Raw genomic sequence first — 22,383 nt, forward strand, 5'->3', positions numbered from 1 at the left:
TGCCATTACCACGTGTCATGTGATGTAATAGGGGGATCCTTCATCCTGGTCAGCAATTCTCAAGTGTGTGGCAGGATACTTTATCCTGGTCAGCAATTATTGAGTGGCTACTTGGTAGCCCTCTTTGTGGGAAATTATGTTGGAAAGGGGAAATTGTAGTATATACATCAGCTACGGAAATAGTTAGCAGATCCACAAACCATTGAATGCAAATGATGGTCAAAGAAAAATTAGTATATGGCACGGTTGTACAATGACTGCGTTTTTAAAGTATACAAAAACTGGAGTACAAAAAAGGTTGAAGAAGAACATCTATCATGAATTAAAACAAGAGTCCTACACATGGACAAATCACTGATATTTCTAATTTCAAAGATATCTCAATTAGAGGATAACTCGCAGCAAAACCAAACCCAGAAGCCAGCAATTCTGTCAAAAAGTAAAATGTGCAGTTGAAAAATGCTTCCATATGGGCACGCCCTTGAATACAGATAATAATGTCAACATGGAGCTGAAGAAAGAAATGATTCCTAGTTCAGCTCTAAATGATCCAGCTGTTTGAGCAATTTGATAATTACACTGCAATTTATTCATTATTGCAAAATTAACATCACTGATATTCGAATGCCTAGTCTGGAAGCAATAGGCCTCCCAACACTTGAATACCCCTAAAAATATATCTCATGGAAGGGTGCGCTCTTTTAGTGGAGTAGCACCCAAGGCTTCACGTTCTTTCCTCTCTGCTATAACCTGCAAACAAATGGTCCATATTCAGTAGTTATCCGATAGCTAAAGTAACACCCGTCTGACCAGATTAGTAGAACTCTTGTAATTCATTCTATTTGACTAATAAATTAACATTGTCTGGACTAAGCATTCGTTGACAAAAATTTTGAAATTTAGCTACCAACTAGTATTTTTTTATATAAATTTGTATGCTGCTTTGCGTTTGTATGTGTATTGACTAATGCTTGAGATTCTTTTGTTAAACTTTTTCTTTTCATAATGCATTTTTTTCAATATATTTGAATGAGAAGCACAGGTGTTACACATTCATCTAATCTGGGATGTTATATTTTTAAAAAAACTTTAATATTATATTGGGCCAACTTATGACACGTGAACATTATGCATGCACTTACACATATGGACACTCTTCTGTAGAATGAACCTCGCTCCTCTTTGGTGCAACAAGCATGAGAGTCTACACATTCAACTCTAAATTTCTTTGAGAAATATGTAACCTAAACACAATAAAGAATAAATAGCACTGACACAACCAGAACAAGGAAAAAGGAAAGCAATAGTCGAAGTTCAATTATGCCATCAAATAAATGATAAGTCTAGTCTCAAGGAGAGTTAGTGGGTCACCATGTAATGTCCCTTTCTAATTAATTTCCCAAAGAAGAACGAAATAGCCTATCCAACCCCTTAGGCTGTAGTATTGATAAAGGGGGAAAACCCAATTTTCCTGATGTTTGGGGCAACATTTGAGAAAATAATGGGTGAGTTGGGGCAAAAAAAACCCAAATTGGGGATTGCATTGCAACCCCACATTTGAGAAACCCCTTGAGGGAATCTATAAATAGAAGAGAGTTGGAATCGATTTGAATCATCAATTTGGTTTGGAATATCTCTGATTTTTTTGAGCTATGGCTCTAAGGGATTTAAGACCCCTTTTCCTCTACTAATTTCGGTGGTGAAAGATTCCACCCTAATTAGTAAAATTCTCATTTATCGTTTGTTTTGATATTGAAATCATGGGATTCATCTATCTGGAAAAAAAGCAGTGGAATTTCTAAAGAAGCTCAAACATCTCTGAGGCAGAAATTCGGATAGGTAGATCTCACAAACTGTGATATAGAAGATGTTGGTATTGATTTGAAGGGAATTAAAGCTGTTGGTACTGGGGGATGAAAACCTGCTAAATATAACCAGAGCAGCAGTTTGGACAGACCTGAAGAAGCTCGGGAAAGACAGGAGCCCAAAAATGACAAAATGATTAGGTATGAATCTGACTCTTGGAAAGATCATATGGATATTTATGACTGTCAAGCTGGAAAAAGTGTGGAGGAATCCCCTTTGTCAAATAACGTGAGTTCAATGGTTTTTTAGGGTGCAGATGATTATCATCATGGCATCATTGGTCATAATGTTCAGACCCCATTAAGACAGAAGAGCAATGAATCTTCACCTGTTGCCAGCCACAAAAATGGGGAAATGCTTAATGCGACATGTACTACGCACTTGACCATAGCCACAGTAGAAAGCGCAGAAAGAAAAAGAAACAAGGGGGAGCTTCAACATTTCAGAGATTCAAAATCTGTTTCAACTGTTGCTGTCCCGCCCCAAAGAACAAGTAACCATCTGGACTCTGTCCTGCCCGTCTCTAAGGGTTGTAAAGTGAAGGCGTATGGAAAACTGGGAATGTTGAAGAGTGGAATGGGTCCAGCTATGGCATGGAGAGAACCTCAAGTCACTCAATCTCAGTTTCTGATAGAAAATGCTGGAAGGGAGCAGGGGAATGTTGCAGGTGGCAATGAGCACTCGAAGAGACCATTGCCTTCGAATACCAATGGAACAGTGAGTCACCATTCCATGACCCATCATTCAATGAACAGCACTTTTAGTACCAGCCCTACCTCTACTCCTGTTCCTCTTCTTGCCTCCTCCCCTTTGTCCTCATCGCTTGAAAGGTTTCAAGAAAAGGATGTGCTGTCATATGCCAATATACTGCAATCAAGGAATAAGTTTGTAGATGCACTTGATCTGTACGATACTATTCTGGAAACAAAACCTACCAATGTCAAGGCTCACATTGGAAAGGGAATTTGTCTCCAAATGCAAGGTCTCATTCCAAAGGCATTTGAAAGCTTTGCAGAAGCCATTGTGCCCAATCCTCAGAATGCTCCATACAAGGATAAAGGGTACTTGCTAGAGGCAGCAGAGGAATATCAGAAGGCTTTTGTAATCGATCCTACGTACAATCTTGCCGCGGAGTTCCTGGCAATTGTCTTCACAGATCTCGGAATCAGTTTGAAATTTGCAGAAAATGTCCATGAAGGAATTCCAAAGTACTATGAAGGTCTAAAAGCAGATAGCCGCTATGCTCATTATTATAATTTGGGGGTAGTTTATTCCGAAATGATGCAATATGATATGGCACTTAATTGCTATGAAAAAGCTGCATTGCAAAGGCCTGCGTATGCTGAAGCATGTTACAACAGTGGTGTGATATATAAGAACTGTGGCAACATGGATGCAGCCATTGCGTGCTATGAGAGGTGTTTGGGTATATCTCCAAATTTTGAAATTGCAATGAATAACATGGCTATAGCTCTTACAGACCTTGGTACAAAGGTGAAGCTTGACGGAGAGATACATCAGTGTATAGCTCATTACAAGAAGGCATTGCTTTATAATTGGCACTATGCAGATGCTATGTACAATCTTGGGGTGATATACTCTGACCAGGGTAAAATAAACGTTGCTACAAGACTGATTGAAAAGGCTATAATGGCAAATCCTGCATATGCAAAAACTTATAATAATCAGGGCTTTTGCACAGGGGTGCAGCCCGCAGGTAATATCATGCTAGCAATAAAGGCATGTGAACGGTGCTTGCAAATTGATCTAGACTCTTGTAATGCTGATCAAAATCACTTGCTAGCCATGAACTACATCTATGAGGGCAAAAATGATAAGCACTATATTGCACACAGGATAAAGGATGGTTATGGAGGTTTTAACATCAGCAACATCCCAAACTTCAATACAGGTCACTTGCTCAATTCAAAGCATTCATGGGGAAATTCTGCAGTGGCAAGTATTGGAGATGGTGGTGAAGTTGGTAAAAAGCCAGGGGCTTTTGCATCAATTGTTTCAAATAGGGATAGGTGGTTTGGAAGTGACCAAAAGCAAGGATGCAAGACAACTTAGCAGTCTTCATTCTTGGAAGCAGGGGGGGCAACTTTTGCAGCAACCGAACTTGCAATTGCTTGAGGACAAGCAATATCAGGAACGGGGGACTGTAATGTCCCTTTCTAATTAATTGCCCTAAGAAGGATGAAATGGCCTATCCAACCCCATAGGCTATAGTCTTGATAAAGAAAGAAAAACAATTTTCTAATGCTTGGGGCAACATTGAGAAAATATTGGGTAGGCTGGGCCAAAAACGCCCAAATTGGGGTTGCATTGCAATTTGCAACACCTCACATTTGAGAAACCCTCGAGGGAATCTATAAATAGAGAAGAGTTGGAATTAATTTGAATCATCAATTTGGTTTGGAATATCTCTGATTTTTTGAGTTGTGGCTCTGAAGGTTTTAAGATTCATTTTCCTCTACTAATTTCTGTGGTGAAGGATTCCACCCTGGTTAGTAAAATTCTCATTTATCTTTTGTTCTGATCTGGGAATCGTGGGATTCATCTATCTGGAAAAACAGCAGAATTCGTGGCACTTCTAAGGAAGAAACTCGAACATCTCTGAGGCAGAAATTCGGTGGTTTCCTGAGGCAAAATTTAGACATCTCTGAGGACAATTTCTGTGGTTTTCTGGGCAGAAGTCAGTATTTTAGGGGCAGCAAAGTGATCTGGGCTGAAGGCCACAGGTAGCCACAGGGCTGCAGGCAGCCGCAGGGCCTCAGGGACGCAGGTAGCCGCAGGCCATAGGCAGCCGCAGGAGGGCCGAATTTTGGTTCTGTTCAGCCTGGATTCTGGGCATTGCTGAGACAGAAAACCTGGTACAGCAGCATATTTGAATTTTGAAGATACAGATAGGGTCCGTTTGATCAAGAAAATCCATCCAAGAATTTGGGACAGTGAAGCAGCTTTAGCAACTTAGTATCCTTATATTCAGCCTATTTTTGGACCTGTGCATAGTAAACTCACTACAGAAGCTGATTTGGACTGTGGGAGGTAGCTCGGGGCACGTAGTCCCTGTGGAAGTCCTTTTAGAGCAAAGTTTCAGTATTAAATTATAGCAATTTGTGAATTGTTGTGAACAGTATTTGAATTGGTCTCAATATTCTTGAATTCTAATGGTTTTTTTAGTGGAACTCGTCCAGTGTGTTTCTGGGCAACCATTCCTAATTTATTGTGGAACCAAATTACTGTCAATGATATGGAACAGTGACCTAGATAACAACAAAAACCAACAAAAAAAAATGAAGTACTGTCAGAACTATTGGTGCATCTTTGCTGGGATTTACTGTTCATTGGATGTCTACTGTTATATGAAGGTATAAACATGTTCTATTAGTAAATTATAGGGAAACCCCAGACAAACAGAGGAACCCTAGGGCAAAAAAATTTACCCTAGGACATTACACACCAAGGCAATATAGCAACAAACCAAGGATTGACAAAACGTTACAAGAAATGTACACCCAACAGATAAAACCTGCAGTTAACAAGTTAAGTTCAAAGGCCAAAATAGATTAGCCCTGCATACAGGCTTTTAGGTGTATACCTAATCTGTTATTTTCAAAAGAATCATCTTGTGTAAGGTTACTGTCAGGTGTCCCATAGTTTTCCACCTTGCTCCTAGAAATATTAAAGTACTAAAGATTCACAAACACCTGACCCAAAAATACTCAAAGGTAGATCACTAGTTTGTAAATATATCCATCGAGGGAAATAAAAGCCACTAGATGGTAGAAAAAACTTTGAAAATAAAGCCTAGGTCTTGCAAATCACAAGCTGCCTTGGCAAAAACCTAGATGCAGAGATTCAAAGTTACTTCTGATGTGTAATGAAGCACCGAAACTCAACTAGCTTTTCAAGTGTATATCAAAAAGCAAAAGATCACAAGTAATCTTTGAATAGGAAAGGAAAACACTCACATTTCAAATTGACTGGCACTCAAAAATGACTACATTATACCACATAAGAGAATGGAAAACAAAACATCTATAATGGAAAGGAGAGAGATGGCATGAAAACTCAAAGTCATTTACCAACATCTATAATTTTGACATATTCAATGTCACCTCACTAGAAATGCAAGAAATCATAATGACTTTTCCAATTAAATCTTTGAGTGCACTGAGACTTGGAGTGCCTGACTTATCAATAAAGCACAGAAAGTCTACATAGTCTGACTTCCCAATAAAGGATGACCTTTACCGAACCAAGAAGATTCCAACCAGGCCTGGAACCCAACCAAAGAGGTAAGGGTTTAGATAAATTTTAATGGAGCCTCTATGGGCAATCCAAGAAAAGCAGGGACAGGGGGAATGGCTAGACAGTCAAGGAAATTTCTGGCCCATCTTCACTCAGTGCAGAGGAGCTGGTACAAATAACCGTCTGATAGGGAGAACCAAAATTAGCCTGGGTTACAAACAGACAGCAAAATCACCTTCAAAAAAGATCCCTCATGGGAATTAGAAGGGAAACTCAAAAATATAAGGGAGGCAACAAGAAATTTTGACAAGGTAACTTTTGGACAAGTAAGAAGATCAACCAATAAAGTGACTGATTTTCTGGCAAATCTAGTGGTACAAGAGGAACAGAGAAGGCAGAAAACTTGGTCTCCAATTGAATCAAAGAAGAGGGGAACTGGTAGGCAACGATTGTATAGAATATCAACATTATACATAGTCTATACATTGTATTATATAATTTGAATTTTGTAGTTAAGAATTTTAATAATAATTCAGGGAACCATAGTTCCTATCATTTCTTGAAGGCATGCCTTTGGAGCTGTCATGCCCCACCAAATTATACTGCATTTGGTTGCTCTGTCATTGTTCTCAAGGCATGGTGCACTCATCACATGGATGAAGGCACAGCAGCAGCAGAAAAAGCCACTTAAATAAGCATAATTATGTAGACAGTGCACATGCATGCGCAGAGTTACATGGATTCCAAATTTAGTAGTTCCTTTCAACTAGCTGAATGTACAGTTCAGATTTAGATTAGATGCTTGCTTTAGAAGTTCTTTCCAGTTTTAGCAAAACACGTCTTGCATGGTGAGGGTGCTCTAATCTAGGCAGGTCTCCATACAAGGCTGAGAGAACTTCTCTAGAGGAATAGGGTTAGGGTTTCCCTCAGTCAACCTAGGGGTTTTAGTTAGGCAGTCTACATGCATTGTAAAATCTAGATCTCTCTTATTCTATAAAAGAAGAAATAGGGCAGAGCAATCAAGATATCTCTTATTGGCAAGCTTGTTGCTCTGTAAATTTTTTGTTTTAAATTTTAATCGAGAGAGTAATTTGTTGCTGCAATATGCACTTGCGGTGATATTGTTCAGTGTGTGTTTGCAGATCTAGCAGTATTTAAATTATTGATAAGTGCCTTTTGAATTGAAAATTCATTATGTAATTTTTTTGTTTTGAATAAATAGACACTAATTCATTGCTGCAATATTCGCTTTCAGTAGAATTTTTCAGAGTATGTGTTTGTAGATCTAGCATTATTTAGAGTATTGATAGGTGCCTTCAGTTTTTAAAAACTAGGATTTGCAGTAGGGCAGGTCTGCTAACCATGAATTGAAAATTTAACATGTATGTCTCAAAGGTATTAGTTTCTAAGAACACAGCAACTAATCTGATGTATTTTCAGAAATGAAAGAGCTGGACTAAACTTTCAAAAAGCTTACATCAAAAATACTGAGCTTTTGTAACTGTATAATGCAGCGGAAAATAAAACTGAAGACACAAACTCATAAAATACTCAACACAGAAATTTACCAAGAAAACCCCAACTGATGAAAACCTGCAATGCGTGTGTGTTATTATTATTTATTCTCACCAAATTGTTCTCTCAGGCAATTACAATGAACAAGGAGAACCTTCCCTTCTTTTTCAGAAACAACTGAAACTTTTGCTGTGCCCAAACTGGTCTGCGCATAATCTACTCGGCCTCTCCTCCTGCGTGCAGCTGTCTCTCAGCCTGTGCACTGTATGGAATCTGTATAGGTCCGTACAATCCTCTGCATGGCCCCTCTAAGCTGAAACTCGGCTTCTGGCTGTAAAAATCACTTGGCTAGAAAACCTGAGGCCGGTATGGCCCCTTTCCTTCTGCCCTCCTGCACTGTTAAATGATGCCCTAGTACTGAGAAAGTTAGCTACAATAGCTGAGAAGAACACACAACTGATGCAAATCAAACTGCTCACCAGCTGCCTTATCCCCCCTTTAAGAGCTTGACTTAGGCACACAAAGCATTCACAAGACTAGTGGACTGCAATGTTTTCAAAACCGGAACCAGTGACCGGACCGGTCCACCTAATGAACCGGTTTACCAACCGGAACCGGTCTAACCGGGACTGGTTTGGTCTAAACGAACCGGTTTTAAAAAAATACATTAAATAATTAATTTTTAATGAAACAAAACTATTTTTAAGATGTAAAACCATGATTCCAAGCCAATAGAGACAAAATATGCAAAGTTTGCTCATTTATATACCAAAAGGTGAATATATCAAAATGGCACTGAGTACAATACATATCATCGACAAAATAGCAAAATACATAAGAAATGAGGCTCTAAATGGCCTATAAAGTCCAAAAACAATGCTGCAAGCTATGAGGCCATTGGCCTACTACAAGTCTACAGTGTACACATGATCAATCATCAAGTCCATCACCACTACTAGACACAGGATCATCATCAAGAGCTACATAGACATCATCTGGTTCAGAGTCTGAGGATGCCTCAGCATGATCTGCAACCTCAGTATCAATGCCACCAATCACAATAGAAGTGGACCTAATGGAAGCACGAGTTTGTCGACCTGCACGACTAGTGCCTTCCATTGGTTCCTTGCCTTTCCTTGATGCCGCTTCTGATCCTGGTTCTGATGCCGCCACATCATCTGCCTCATCCCCCGCTAAAGCCATGTCGATATCAAAATCAGCCTCAAACACAGGATCTTCAGTCTCCTCCACCCATTCTGATGTTGGATCAATATCGTCCAACACAATGGGATCTAGATCAGGTGATTTTCTCATCATTTGGTTCCTCCTCAGTCGAAGGTTGTATTGCACAAAAACGAGATCATTTAACCGTTTTTGTTCCAAACGGTTTCTCTTCTTCGTGTGTATGCGCTCAAAAACAGACCAATTGCGCTCACAACCTGAAGCACTGCAAATTTGACTGAGGACTCTAATTGCAAACCTTTGCAATTGAGGACACTGGCCACCAAATGACTCCCACCAATGTGCTGCAAAGAAAAAGACATTAATTAGTAACTTAGTTTATAATTTGAATTGTAAAGAACGTAAACAATTTTAACTTGAAATGAAAAACAAAATGGAAATTGGAATTGCTTACCTGGTTGGTCCACATCTCTTGCCATCTTTGCCAAGTTTTTGCCAAAAGTACCACTTGCCATATTGAAAATAGTAAGCTGTCTATGTATTCCAACTAGTCCACATGGCTAGGGACCATGCGCTCCAAGCAATCAATCAATCTAGCTTTGACCTCCCCATCATGCTGATCTCCTAGCCGATTTTTATAGTGATACCTTGGGTTCAAACCGGCTGCATGTATAGGACGATGGAGTTGATTGTTCCATCTGTTATCAATGATCTCCCATATATGGCCATATTTAGCTAACCTGTCCTTGTAAGTTGCCCGTATCTGCTCCTTTTCCTGATCCATAGCTTCATAAATGTAGCCCATGGCCAATCTTTCCCCATCCACCAACCTTAGCACCTTAACAAGGGGCTCAATAATTTTCACAAGCTCTATAGACCTTTTCCAAAAATAAGTGTCTAAAACTTTCTTTTTGGTGTCTTTTCCATCTGGTCTACGAGCCCACCGAGATTCAGACCATTCATCAGAGGAAAACATTTTCTGCAAGTTTTTATGTTGACCATTGAGACATTGCAACGTGAGGAAGTGAGTTGCAAATCTTGTAATTGCAAGCCTAACAAGCTCTTTGCCTCCAGTGCGTTTCCTCATTAGGTTCAATACCCATGAGTGGTTGTAAATGTATTTTGTAATGCACTTGGCATGCTCTACAGTGTTTTTTACCCACTCCACTTTGCCTATATCCTCAAGCATGAGGTCTATGCAATGTGCAGCACATGGAGTCCAAAATATGGTCTTATATTTGGCCTCAACCATCTTTCCAGCAAGAACATAGTTTGAGGCATTATCAGTGATGACCTGCACAACATGCTGCTCCCCAACTTCCTGAATAACGTTATCCAAAAGCTCAAATAGAAGGATTGCATCCTTTACCTTATCAGATGCATCAACTGATTTCAAAAACATGGTTCCTTGAGGGCAAGAAACAAGGAAATTAATGATAGTGCGGTTCTTTCCATCGGACCATCCATCTGACATAATGGAACAACCTGTTTTGAGCCATGAATCTTTAAAATCAACCAAATACTCATCAATCGAAGATATCTCTTTTTACAAAAGAGCTCCCCTCAAGTCATGCATACTAGGGCCTTTGAAGCCCTTTCCTGCAGCTATAACAGAGTCCCACATAGCTTGGTAATAAGGTGAGCGAGCAACATTAAATGGGATATCTGAATCATACCACCATCTAGCAATGTATTGGTGAGAAGTTTCTTTGCATTGTCTTTTCCAATGTTGATCCAAAGTGGGTTGAGAACTTGGCTGGGAGGAAGTGGGATTAGAAGAGGCAATGTTGGCAGAAGATGAGAAATAACTTTGGATGTTTGTTCTCTTTGTTCCTTTTGATGGTTGGCCAATAGAAGGATGAACATAGTGAAAGGGGTCATTGGTGGAAGGGATAGAAGTGGAGTCTTGAATCTCATAATCATCATACCCACTCTCTTTCATGGCTTCAAATAATTCCCTCTTCCTTGCAATGTCATCTTGGATGGCCTTCTCCCTAGCCTTATCCTCATAAAATTTTTCAAGCTTGGAAATGTATTCTGCCCTAATAGGACCTAACAGTGCATTTGGTGCATCACATGGCTTTACTTGGCCTCTTATCCCAGCCAAGTGTTGTTTCAACCTAAGAATACCCCCACCTCCAATAGATTTATGGCATAATTTGCATATCATTTTTCCATCAATTACATCACAATGAGCCCATGCACTGTCCTTTCCTTTTGGAGCCATGTTTGCTTGAAATAATAACAATTTGCAAAGAAATCTGCCATTTAAAAAAAAAATTGCAGCTAAGCAAAATGGAAAACCAAAGATAAATGTAGGAAAACAAATGCACATGCAAGGCTCAAGCTACAAAATTTGATAGCATAGAGCTAGAGAGTTTATAGCATATATGATAGATCATAGAAGTGAGAAGTTTATAACACAAAAAAAAAATCATGGACAGCAAACTCAAATGAGGAATTATCAAGTGCAAATCCTTACCTGGAAATGCAAACTAGCTCCCTTAGCCTCCTCTTGAAGATGGCAACTCCACTGACAGCTACACACTATCTCCAAAATAGCTCCAACTCCAACTCCAAGATGACTACTTCAGCAAAAACTCCACACTCTCCGAGCTCACAAACAAACTCACAAACACTCCAAATCAGTTGTGTGAGACAAATGAGAGTGAGAGGGGTCTCTTATAGCTTGGAGAGGGTGTTTTTGGAGGGAAAACACCTTTACCTCCCCCCCAAAACCCCTAAACCACAAACCAAATCCGCCTTTTTGCATGGTTCAGTGGGCATGCCAAAAACCGGCCGGTTCCGTCCTAAACCGACCAGTTTTCACCGGTTAGGGCCCAAAAAAGGCGAAATGCAAGGTAAAAACGGTTTTTTTGGCCGATTCGGACCGGCCAGCTTGCTAACCGACCGGTTTGACTGGTAACCGGTTTTTCAAAAAGGTTTTTAAAACACTGGTGGACTGTGGGTCCCTCTGCTAGGAAATAATATAAAACTACAAATAGTGTACTGTGGGTCCCTCTGCTAAGTTTAGTGCACCTCTAAACTTGGTTGAACCCTTCCTCATCTAACTCCATTCAACACTCCCTCTTAGAGAGGAAGGTGTTCTATACTACACCCAATTTACCTCTAAAGCAGAGAAATCAGCCCCTTGCCAAATGCCTTGGTCAAGATATCTATTGTCTGCTCCTCTGTAGGGACGTATTGGAGTCTGACTTTACCCCTCTGAACACAATCTCTGATATGGTGGTACCATATCTTGATGTACTTGGAGCGGTCATGAAACACTGGATTTTCGAAGAGTTTAATGCAGCTCTGATTGTCACAGTGTATGACTGTGGGCTCCAACATCCGACTAAACAACCCAACAATTAGTTTCCTCAACCATATGGCCTCGCAGGCTGTCAGGTTGGCAGCCACGTACTCAGCCTCAGCTACGCTCAGTGTCACTGATCTCTACTTCCTGCTAAACCAAGAAACAGCTGCTGACCCAACACTAAAGGTACAACCTGAAGTGTTCTTCATGTCAGTTGAACCCCCTGCTCAATCTGCATCTGTGAAGCCCTGAAGACTCGCACTATCAAGTTGCTTGTACAACAACCCATAATCTATTGTGCCCCTGATATACCTTAGCACATGCTTGGAATCAACCCAATGCACTCTAGTCAACTCAACCATGAACTGGTTCAACTGGTTAACTGTGAAGCAAATGTTGAGTCGTGCATTCACGAGATACATCAACGGACCAATAAGTTGCATGTAAAGTGTGGCATCAACTCGCTTTGCTCTGGCAACATCTACCTTCCTCCAATTTGTGACTAGAGGTGTGGTCATGGGCCTACAATCCTGCTTGTGGAACCTCTTCAGAATCTCATGCATGTACTTGCCCTGCCCCAAGAAAGTCTCCCCATCACCCTGACATACATCCAGCCCAAGGAAATAGTGCATCAACCCTAAGTCCATCTCAAACTCCCCTGCAAGATACTTCTTGCAATCCTGGCTTAGACTATCTGCTCTTGTCAGTATCAAGTCACCCACGTATAGCACTAGAATGAGCAGAAGACCTCCAAGCACAATGTAGAATAGGTTGGGATCTGCCTCACTCTTAGTGAAGCCCAATCCAAAAAGGGAGTTGCCTATCCAAGCATACCATGCCTCGATGCCTGCTTGAGCCCATAAATAGCTCTCTTCAACCTACAAGCATGATTGTGTCTGTTGAAAGTCTCAAACCCCTCAAGCTGCTCAACATATATCTCTTCCTCAACAACTTTGTTAAGGAAGGCAGTCTTCACATCCATTTGGTGGATCTTCCACCCCATTTGTGCTACAATCACCAATATGGTTCTAATGAACGCATACCAGGCCACGGGTGCAAACATCTCATCGTAGTCTATCCCCTCGACTTGAGAGAACCCTTTGGCCACAAATCTAGCCTTGCACTTCTACACACTCCCATCAGCTGTGTGCTTGATCTTATACGCCGAACATGAACCATCCACTGATTAGCCAACCTATCTTGGCACTATCTACCAGACATCGTTCGTCGTGATGGAGGAATATTCCTCCACCATGGCATCTTGCCATACCTATTGAGAGGTTGCCTCCTTGTAGCAAAGAGGCTCTGAGTCTATCAACTTAGTCATCAATGCCATGTACCTTGTGTATATTTGTGGTTGTTTACTCTGTTCATCCTCTCCCTGTACTAGGAATCATTGGTTGAGTAGATCCCACTAGCTCTACTCTCTCTTGTTCATGCGCTCTCTTCATCTGCGTGTTGTTCAGCCTACTCAATATCTGGTTGTGATGAAATCTGAGAGCTAGCTAAGCACCCTGCTTGGGAGCCTGTTGCTCCTCCTATGCTACACCCTGCTTATGCTCCAAGGACTGCCTAAGAGCCCTTTCCTCCTCGACTTCACATCACGCCTGATCATTGCCTTTTTTAGTGTTGGGATGTACACCCTATACGCCTTAGACGTCTCATTGTAGCCCACAAAAATGCCCTTCTCTATTATGGGCTCCATCTTCTTCTGGTTATCAGAAGGCATATATGGCAATAAACAAGACTACCAAAAATACGAAAGTGAGACACGTCAAGCTTCTTGCTTGTGAAAGCCTCCTCTAGTGTGACTTCACCTAGCACCCCATGTGGGCTCCTATTCTGCAAAATATTGTAGTGTTGCATGCATCTACCCAAAGAAACATTGGCAGCCCCTTGTCATGCAAGATGGCCTTAGTTGCTCCAACAAAGCTCCAATTCTTGCGCTCATCCACCCCATTTTGCTGGGGGTTATAAGGCGTGGTGAGTTGTCTCCTAATACCCTCCTTGCCACACAAGTCCCTGAAGGCGTTGGAGATGTACTCCCCACCGTTGTTTGCCCTCATCGCCTTGATCTTTTTACCTTATCTAGTTCTCCACTAAGGCTTTAAACTCCACAAACTTCGAGAAGACTGCATCTTTCTTCTTCATGAAGAAGATCAAAGTCTTTCTTGAGTGGTCACCAATGAGGTGACATGATATATGTATCCCATAAGGGATGGAGAGGAAAATGGTCCACAGACATCTGAATGCACTAGCCCCAAAATGCTCCCGACCCTATTGTCTCTGCTAGGTAAGGATGTCATACTTGCCAAGTGTGCAACCCTTGCACATGTCATGTTGGTCAACACTGCACTGTGGCAATCCTGTGGCAATATCTCTGAGAATCTTCAGCGCTCCATGGTGTAAGTGACCCATATGCCTATGCCAAAACTCCCCAAGGGCATGGCTTTGCTCACTGACTCCTATGCTACTCAAGGTTGTGGTTGTCTCAACCTAAAGCCTGTAGAGGTTCTTCAATCTAATTTCAATTTGCTTAGCTGCTAGGGAGATGGAAGGCTTGATAAAGGCCTTTCCTTTGCTGAAGATAATCTCATAACCTTTGTTCTCCAAGGTTGCGACAGAAACAGGGTTTTTCTTCAAACCTGGGATGTAGAGGACATCTCTGAGGTAGAGAGGATTCCTAGACTCCCTCTCAAACCTGACAGTACCCGCGCCCTTGGCTAGGTACCTTTGATCATCTCCTAGCTCTATGTGAAAGTGCATGTCCTTTTCGATCAACTTGCTGAAATACTCCTTGTTCCCAGTCATGTGACAGGATGCTCCACTATCAACATACCACACACTACTAGCCATTGAGCTTGCCATGCAAGTTATGAGTGATAACTCCCTCTCAAAGTGAGAAGTGAACTCCTCCACCTCTGTTGATGTTGCCACGTGGTCCTTCTTGGACCCCTTCTTCCTGCTTGGACATTTGGTGGAGTAGTGTCCAAACTGATGGCAAGAGAAGCATTTTATCTTGTTGAGATATTTCTTCTTCTTCTTCTTCTTCTCGCCTCTGGAACTGGACTCGGCCCTTCCTATGCCTTTCTTGGCCTTGCCCCCTTTGCCAGCTAGGGCAAAGTTATCCTCTTCCTATGTCTTGACATGAGACCTAGATCTAGTCTGCTTCCGAATCTACTCCTAGACGCAGTCACTCCATAGCCGCTCCCAACCTGGAAGTTTCTCTCTGCCACTGACTGCATCAATGAAGTTTTCCCAAGACTTAAAAAATCCCACAATGCAAAATTGACAAGGTCTCTGTCTAAGACTGTATCCCCAACTCAAACAAACTCGTACCTCAGTTGGGTGAATCTGGTGAGATATGAGACCATGGACTCAAACTTCACCATCCTAATGTTTCTAAGTTTGTCTCTGAGTACCAATTTCCTGGACTCACCCAAACCCTAGTACAACCCTATGATGGCTGCCCACATAGCCTAAGTTGTCTTCTTGCCAGACAAGTGAAAAATGATATAATCCTTGACTCCTTCAAGGATAATTCTTCTGGCCTTTGCGTCCTTATTGTGCTGGGTCAGCTGCTGAGGCTCTATTGGTTGGGCTGGCGGACTGTCCACAAACTCCCAAACTCCTTGCTCCTCCAGCACTACACATTTCCTCTCCCTCCAAGAACAAAAGTTTGAGGCCCCATCAAGGCGGTCCTCAAATCTCAGCCCTAAATACACCATACTGCAATTCAATCTGCTCAGAAACCCTAGGTCAGGCTCCCAGAAACCCTAGTGCAACCCCTGAACTGAACTGCACCCTTCTCTACGCCTTTAACCTGCTCCTGAGATCAAAATAATAATGTTGGCCTTCAATCAGAGGCAGAGTTCTGATACCATGTTAGTTTCTAAAAACCCAGCAACTAATTTGATGTATTTTCAGAAATGAAAGAGTTGGACTGCATTTTTATAACTGTATAATGCAGCGGAAAATAAAACTTAAGGCACAAACACATAAAATAATTAACACATAAATTTACCCAGGAAACAACTGGGGGAAACCCGCAAAGCATGTGTGTTCCTATTATTTATTCTCAGCAAATTGTTTTCTTAGGAAATTACAATGAACAGGGAGAAGCTTCCCTTCTTTCTCAGAAACCCCTAAAACTTTTGCTGTGCGCAAACTAGTCTACACATAATCTACTTGGCAATGAATAAAAGATTGAATGATCTGTGGAGCTCTAGACCCAGGCAGAATGTCTTTACATTGGCAGCACCACTTACACAGCAAGTCCACCAAGCTTTGGCAGCCCTAGGTGAAATTTTGAGTCGTCTATAAAAAAGGGTGGAGATCTGATGAAACTGCAAGGGGATTGGGAGTTCCTGGTCAGAAATATGACACTATGGAACAGATCATTTTGGCTTATCAGGGTAGAAGTCTTAGAGAACCAGGATACAATATCAGACTTGGATCACAAGATGACTAGAGAAATGAACATCCTACTGGAAGACATGATACCAGGTCCAGTCATCATTGAAAGAGCATTGCTAACCAGCAGTGAGGATCAACCAGCAAGGGTGAATAGTAAATAAACAGGAACCAGCTTTGACTCCCTCCTCTTGGTTTAACAGTCTAGTTTTGAAAAACTGTGTTAAAATTTTGTATCATTTGAAACAGTTAAGGTGTTTGAAGACAAAATTATTTTCACTAGCAATATAGCCCAAACTACAGGACAATTTTCAGAGTAGCCAGTAACTAGACCCTCTCAAATTTAAACCCCCGGGGACAGACAACATTAAAAAACATATATTCCCAGCAAAATGAAAATTAGAGTCTCACATGCACAACACAAGCTGCCTCAGATCACTAAAAAGTAAGGTTCCACACACAATTTTGCCTGGAAGAGTCATGGACTAGAATTGCATTGAAATTTTGGGTTGGCTACAACTTCCCAATCTAAACCAAAATAAAATGACGTGTTTCAAGTTCAACAGAAGAAAGAAATGGTAAATGATTCACAATAACATAAACTAGAAACAGATTCCATTAAAGCAGAAAGATTACCAAATCCAACATGTCCTGAAGATAGCTCCTGAATGGAGTCTGCACTGCCTGCAGCAACCAAAGAAATATGACTCAGTATTAAGGTCGAATAATTTGATGTCATGTTAATGTGAATAAATTACCTTTTCAGTTATCAACAATGTACCTGTACCATAAGAAGAATACTTACAGCCAAAAAACTGGATCTAATATTATGAAGATATCAACCAGAATTCCGATAGAAAAACTGGACTTGTAAATCAGGATAATAGAACTAATTCATCGATTCAAAATGCCAGGCATAAATATTCCAACGAAGAATACACAATAACAGAATCTTAGTACCGCTTGCACATTTGGGAACCATTAGAATCCATTCAAATAACCTGTCATACTGTATGCTTCCCCACTGATGTTTTAAGAAGAGCTCAAAGCATATAGCGATGAAAGTTTGAAACATTATGGAATGTTTATACTCTGTATCAGTGACAACCTCAGTTCTATGTCTCTTTTTGCGAAGGAAAGTTTTCAACATGAGAAACTCCTACGAATCTCAAGGTATATCAAAGCAGAATAGCTGCAATTTAGAATCCATTACTCCAGTTATAAATGTATTCAGGACATCTTATTGCGAGCCACGCAGTCAAACTTTCAGGCATCAAACAGCTTAGTAAATGAGACCTAAAACAAATATATGAGACCCTTGTAGCTAAAAGTTGGAAGCATTGCTCGTGAGCACTACAGCTCATGGAGGCAGCAAATCCCTGCAATAAATGGCAGGAAGCTGGTCGCCTAAGCATCAAGGCTAAATGAAATAAGCTGATTAATAAAGAAATGAAGAGGGAGGACAACTACAATGAGCAGAAATGTTCACCTAGATCCAACTTCTGGGTATGATGAGACAAGGCCATCTACACCATTCAATCGAGTAAGTAATTTCCACAGTATCAGTTGTGTACACAACATATCAACCAATTTGCCTATTCTCACTGCACAGTTTTCTACACCAGCTTAGATCAATCTTAACTCCAAATCTATCAAGCACCAAAGGGATCAAATCCCATTGAGACAAACCCTTTTGATAGTGAAAAAAAACTTGGAAAGTTTTACAACTAGAGGGATTTGAGACTTCAACTACACTTGATAGATCCATAGATGAATCCACCGTTGCTTTATACATATGAGTGTGTGAATTATTTATTATTATAATTATCATTTTCTTTTGACTTTTACTAAAATTAAATGGGCATGGAATTACATTTTTTGGCCATGTAAGCATCACCAACAGGATGGATGTAACAATCTCTTCCATACTGGACTGTAGAAAGGTACTCTCAGTCCAATCACAATGAAGCTCAAGTAATTGCATTTTGAAGGGGAGAGAGGATAAACAGCTTGGGAACTCAGTGATGAAGCTGGAGGTAACGAAGACAACCAGGGTAAATTAGGCAGCATGGACAGTCCAAAATTATTGAAGGAAGGAGTTCAGAAAAGAAAAATTCGTATGAGGAAGCCTGCATATAAGTATTGATGAAGAAGGCAGCAGTTCCATTATGAGCCAACTGAAAAAACCCATGTTCAAGTGTTTCAAGTCGATTGCCCTTCCCCACTACAGAGTAAGCAAGATGATTGGCAGCATAGAGGAGCTTTACGGAGGTCAAGAAAGAAAGGAGGAGATGAAGACTTGAAGGGGGGTTGTGGTTCATCAATCAAGATTTCAAGCCTCCCAACCTTACCAAATAGCATGCTCATTGAGATATGATGTTGGTTTTGCAGTCCTTTTTTGTTATTATTTATTGCAAAAACAGTAAGTCTGATAAAAACAGGACTGATAATAGGATAATGAACCTTTTTTGAGTTTCAGTGGTGTCTGAAGTTTTCCTCCCTCCTTAGCATCTGTGAAAGGCTCTTAGGACTTCAGAAACCATCCATCCTCATCAAATTTAATATCTTGACTTATCACTGCCATTTTTTGGGTTTGAATATAGATCTGATAAGCCTTGGAGGTCTCAGTCTAACCAACAAATATATCCTTAATGCTTGAGGATTCAAACTTAGTACTCTTCTTGTTGGGCACATGAATATAAACAAGACAACCAAATACACAAAAGTGTGATACCTGAGGTTTCTTACCAATAAAGGCTTCCTTTCTAGTCTTGTCATTCAATATACTATGACGACATCTGTTTGGAATGCAGATAGTTGTATTGCATGCCTTTGCCTAAAGACACAAGGGAAAATCCATATTACGTATCATCGCTTTGGCCATCTCAATGATGGACCAATTGTTCCTCTCTGCATCCCTAGTTTGTTACAGGTTGTAAGGCATTGTTAGCTCCCTCCTAATCCCCACTTACTTGCAAAAGGCATCAAAATCCTTGGAGATGTAACCTCCTCCATTGTTGGGCCTTAGCACCTTAATCTTCCAGCCTATCTAAGTCCTGACCAAGGCTTTGAATTCTGTGAACTTACTAAATAGTTCATCCTTGGTCTTTATAAATTAAACCCAAGTCTTCCTAAATTAATCATCTGTTTGGAATGTACATAGTTGTATCGCATGCCTTTGCCTAAATACACGAGGGAAAATTCATGTTATGTATCATCACTTTGGCCATCTCTATGATGGACCAATTGTTCCTCTCTGCATCCCTAGTTTGTTACAGGTTGTAAGACATTGTTAGCTCCCTCCTAATCCCCACTTCCTTGCAAAAGGCATCAAAGTCCTTGGAGATGTACCCTCCTCCATTGTCGGACATTAGCACCTTAATCTTCCAGCCTGTTTAATTCCTGACCAAGGCTTTGAATTCTGTGAACTTACTAAATACTTCATCCTTGGTCTTTATAAAATAAATCCAAGTCTTCCTAGATTAATTATCAATAAAGAGACAGTACAAACTCCCTATCAATGAAGCTAAAGAAATCAATCCACATACATCTAAATGAATCAGATTAAGAATATCTCTCAGTATGTGCTGACTGCTTGGGAAAGCAGCCTTGGCATGCTTGTTGAATGCACAGCCCTCACTAACTCCAGTGTTCTTGATCTTGAAATCTGACAATCACTACACCATGTCCTTCAAGAGTGAAAGTGTTCCAGAGTGTATATGACTAAACTACTTGTACCAAAGCATGCACAATTTCACTATCATGCACTAAAGCATCATGCGTCTTTGGATCTGCTAGAGTCCTATACATTTTCTAATGATCACCATTGTTTATCAAACTCAACAATATACTATAGATTTGTCATTCAAGAAACTTAAAGAAGATTCTTTATTAAAACAAGGAACATACAAAACATCATTCAACTCCAGAACACCACCAGAAGGCATGCTGAGAGAGATAGGCCACTCTGCTAACCAGATAAGTGGCACCATTACCCAACTCCACCTATATGTGATCTTCTCGTCCTTGAAGCTTGCAGAAAAGATTTTTGTTGAAGGTTGAGTGTCTCGATGCTCCACTATCCACATATCATGGAGAAACAATGCATGTGGAAAGGCACAATACCATGGAGAAAGTTGTCTCAAATTTTGATGCTAACTCATTTGCTCTGACTAAAGCTTCCAGAATATCAGCATGCATACGATAGCTACATATGCATGTATCGCATGCACTGCACTAGTATACATTCTAAATTGACTATAAATGTTCAATATCACGACATTCCTTCAAATAGAAGTTACACCCTTACCCATCACCACACATATTGTTCATTTCATCATAATTAATGAGCAATACCCTAAATAATCTCAATGATATAAATTTAAAGTATAAAGTAAATATGGTTATAAATATAAATGTAAGATTTAAAATCAATTACAAATGTGGTTATATATTTATATATTCTAGAATATATATAATAAAGAAAAAAAAATTATATTAATAATTTGTCAAATAATAAATTAAACAAAAACATGGTACATAGTATGGACCAAGGGCATTTATATAAAAATAAATACTAATTCTAAAGGTAAACCTAGCACGCATGTCAATATACCAATACCTTAAGCAAATGTGATCACACGTTACAAGAAGATTGAAGGTGTCACCATGTAAGAGAGCGTCGGATTCAGCTGGTAGAGAAAGCGGTGACCGCCAAGGAGTGAATATACAAAGACGGAAGGGAGCACGAAGGAGAGAAAATCATGGGTAAAATTTGTTGGGGAAACAATGGGTAAATTTTGCAAGATTTCAAAAGAGAAATGAAATAGAGGAAGTGTGGGTTCTAAGGGCAAAATTATCAGAGAGATTGGAGATTTGAGCTTTGTTCTTAGGGTTTTGGGCGCAGGGGCCAGAAGTGTTAATTTTTCATCACTTGTTCTATGCTACAACTATTACTTCAACAATATTTAATAGCATTACAGTAGAGCAATAGTAGATAGAACAAATAAACAAATGCACATAGAAAGGCAACCAAGAGACGAGACAAAAATTTGGTCAAAGACCAAGGAAAAACCCATTGTGGGGAAAACCGTTGCAAATACTCTTCTTATTAGATTGTCTTCAAATGTTCTACAGAAAGAGTACATCATCCAAGAGTCAAAGTCAAACTTTGACTTAGCCAACATCCAATGTCAATATTCAATATCAAACTATTATCCAAAGCAGAGACAAAGTAAAGAGATGTAGCCAACACTGGTCAAATTTGAACCTTCTATAATCTGATTCGGTCAACAACATTCAATAGCATTAGAGTCAACCCTAACTAGTCAATGGTCAAGGGTCAAAATTGTCCTCCAGTAGCTCGGTCAATGGGATTTCAATTCGGCCTCCTTAGCAGGTCAAAAATCTATCAAACAGTGCCAATCTGAACAATCAAATTTGGTCAACACATAGGTGAAGTCTTTAGTCAAATGTCTAAGATAATTCTGCGGTCAAAGGGACCAAATTTCCTTGGATTATGTTCCCTCCAATGCCACCTCTTGAAACAGAAACAGTTCCAAAGAAAATGCAGTCAAAGCATGTCAAATGTGCCCAGGTCAACGCCCTGAAACAACCCTGCAATTCGGCCTAATCAAAGGTGTCTTTTGTCCTTCGCACGTGTGAGAGGAGTCCTTCCAAGTCTGAGTTGTACGAACCAATAATAAGAGGAGAGAGAGAAGATATGTTGTGTTGATTGATGCCCCAAATGAGGTGTGATGTCTCTTGTATTTATACCAATCCGAGTGGGTGAAAAGACATGTTGAATGGGCATCATGAGCCTACATAAATGTGTG

At 40.3% G+C, this 22,383-nt stretch overlaps 3 protein-coding genes across 4 annotated transcripts in view; 1 reads left to right on the forward strand and 2 right to left on the reverse strand.

Annotated features, from left to right (window-relative positions):
- Positions 1-298: 298 nt before the first annotated feature.
- LOC149175011 (cytochrome b-c1 complex subunit 7-1, mitochondrial-like) overlaps positions 299-22,383 on the reverse strand; it is a 55,033-nt gene continuing 32,948 nt past the window's right edge. The window contains exons 3-4 of the mRNA XM_089419489.1: positions 17,186-17,233; positions 299-750 (exon numbers count right to left, since the gene is read on the reverse strand). Coding sequence (XP_089275615.1) covers positions 682-750; positions 17,186-17,233 — 117 coding nt within the window. The 3' untranslated portion in view covers positions 299-681. The remainder of the gene's footprint in view (positions 751-17,185; positions 17,234-22,383) is intronic.
- On the forward strand, positions 981-7,882 carry LOC149175012 (uncharacterized). The gene has a single exon (XM_089419487.1). It carries the CDS (start codon positions 2,221-2,223, stop codon positions 3,937-3,939), a length of 1,719 nt encoding a protein of 572 aa, XP_089275613.1. The 5' UTR covers positions 981-2,220; the 3' UTR covers positions 3,940-7,882.
- Positions 8,096-17,177, reverse strand: LOC149175013 (uncharacterized). 2 transcript variants are annotated; one of them, XM_089419488.1, is made up of 2 exons: positions 9,275-17,177; positions 8,096-9,164 (listed from the first exon to the last, which is right to left on the reverse strand). In XM_089419488.1, the coding sequence occupies exons 1-2, from the start codon at positions 9,333-9,335 to the stop codon at positions 8,569-8,571; spliced, it is 657 nt and encodes a 218-aa protein (XP_089275614.1). In that variant the 5' UTR covers positions 9,336-17,177; the 3' UTR covers positions 8,096-8,568. The 2 variants fall into 2 exon arrangements, 1 of the variants encoding a protein (XP_089275614.1); XR_016257956.1 differs by having other exon boundaries at positions 9,036-9,164.

Source organism: Pinus tabuliformis, chromosome 4_1, assembly GCF_031772625.1.
Source record: "Pinus tabuliformis cultivar Carrire ecotype Pingquan chromosome 4_1, CPIR1, whole genome shotgun sequence".
Classification (NCBI taxonomy): domain Eukaryota; kingdom Viridiplantae; phylum Streptophyta; class Pinopsida; order Pinales; family Pinaceae; genus Pinus; species Pinus tabuliformis.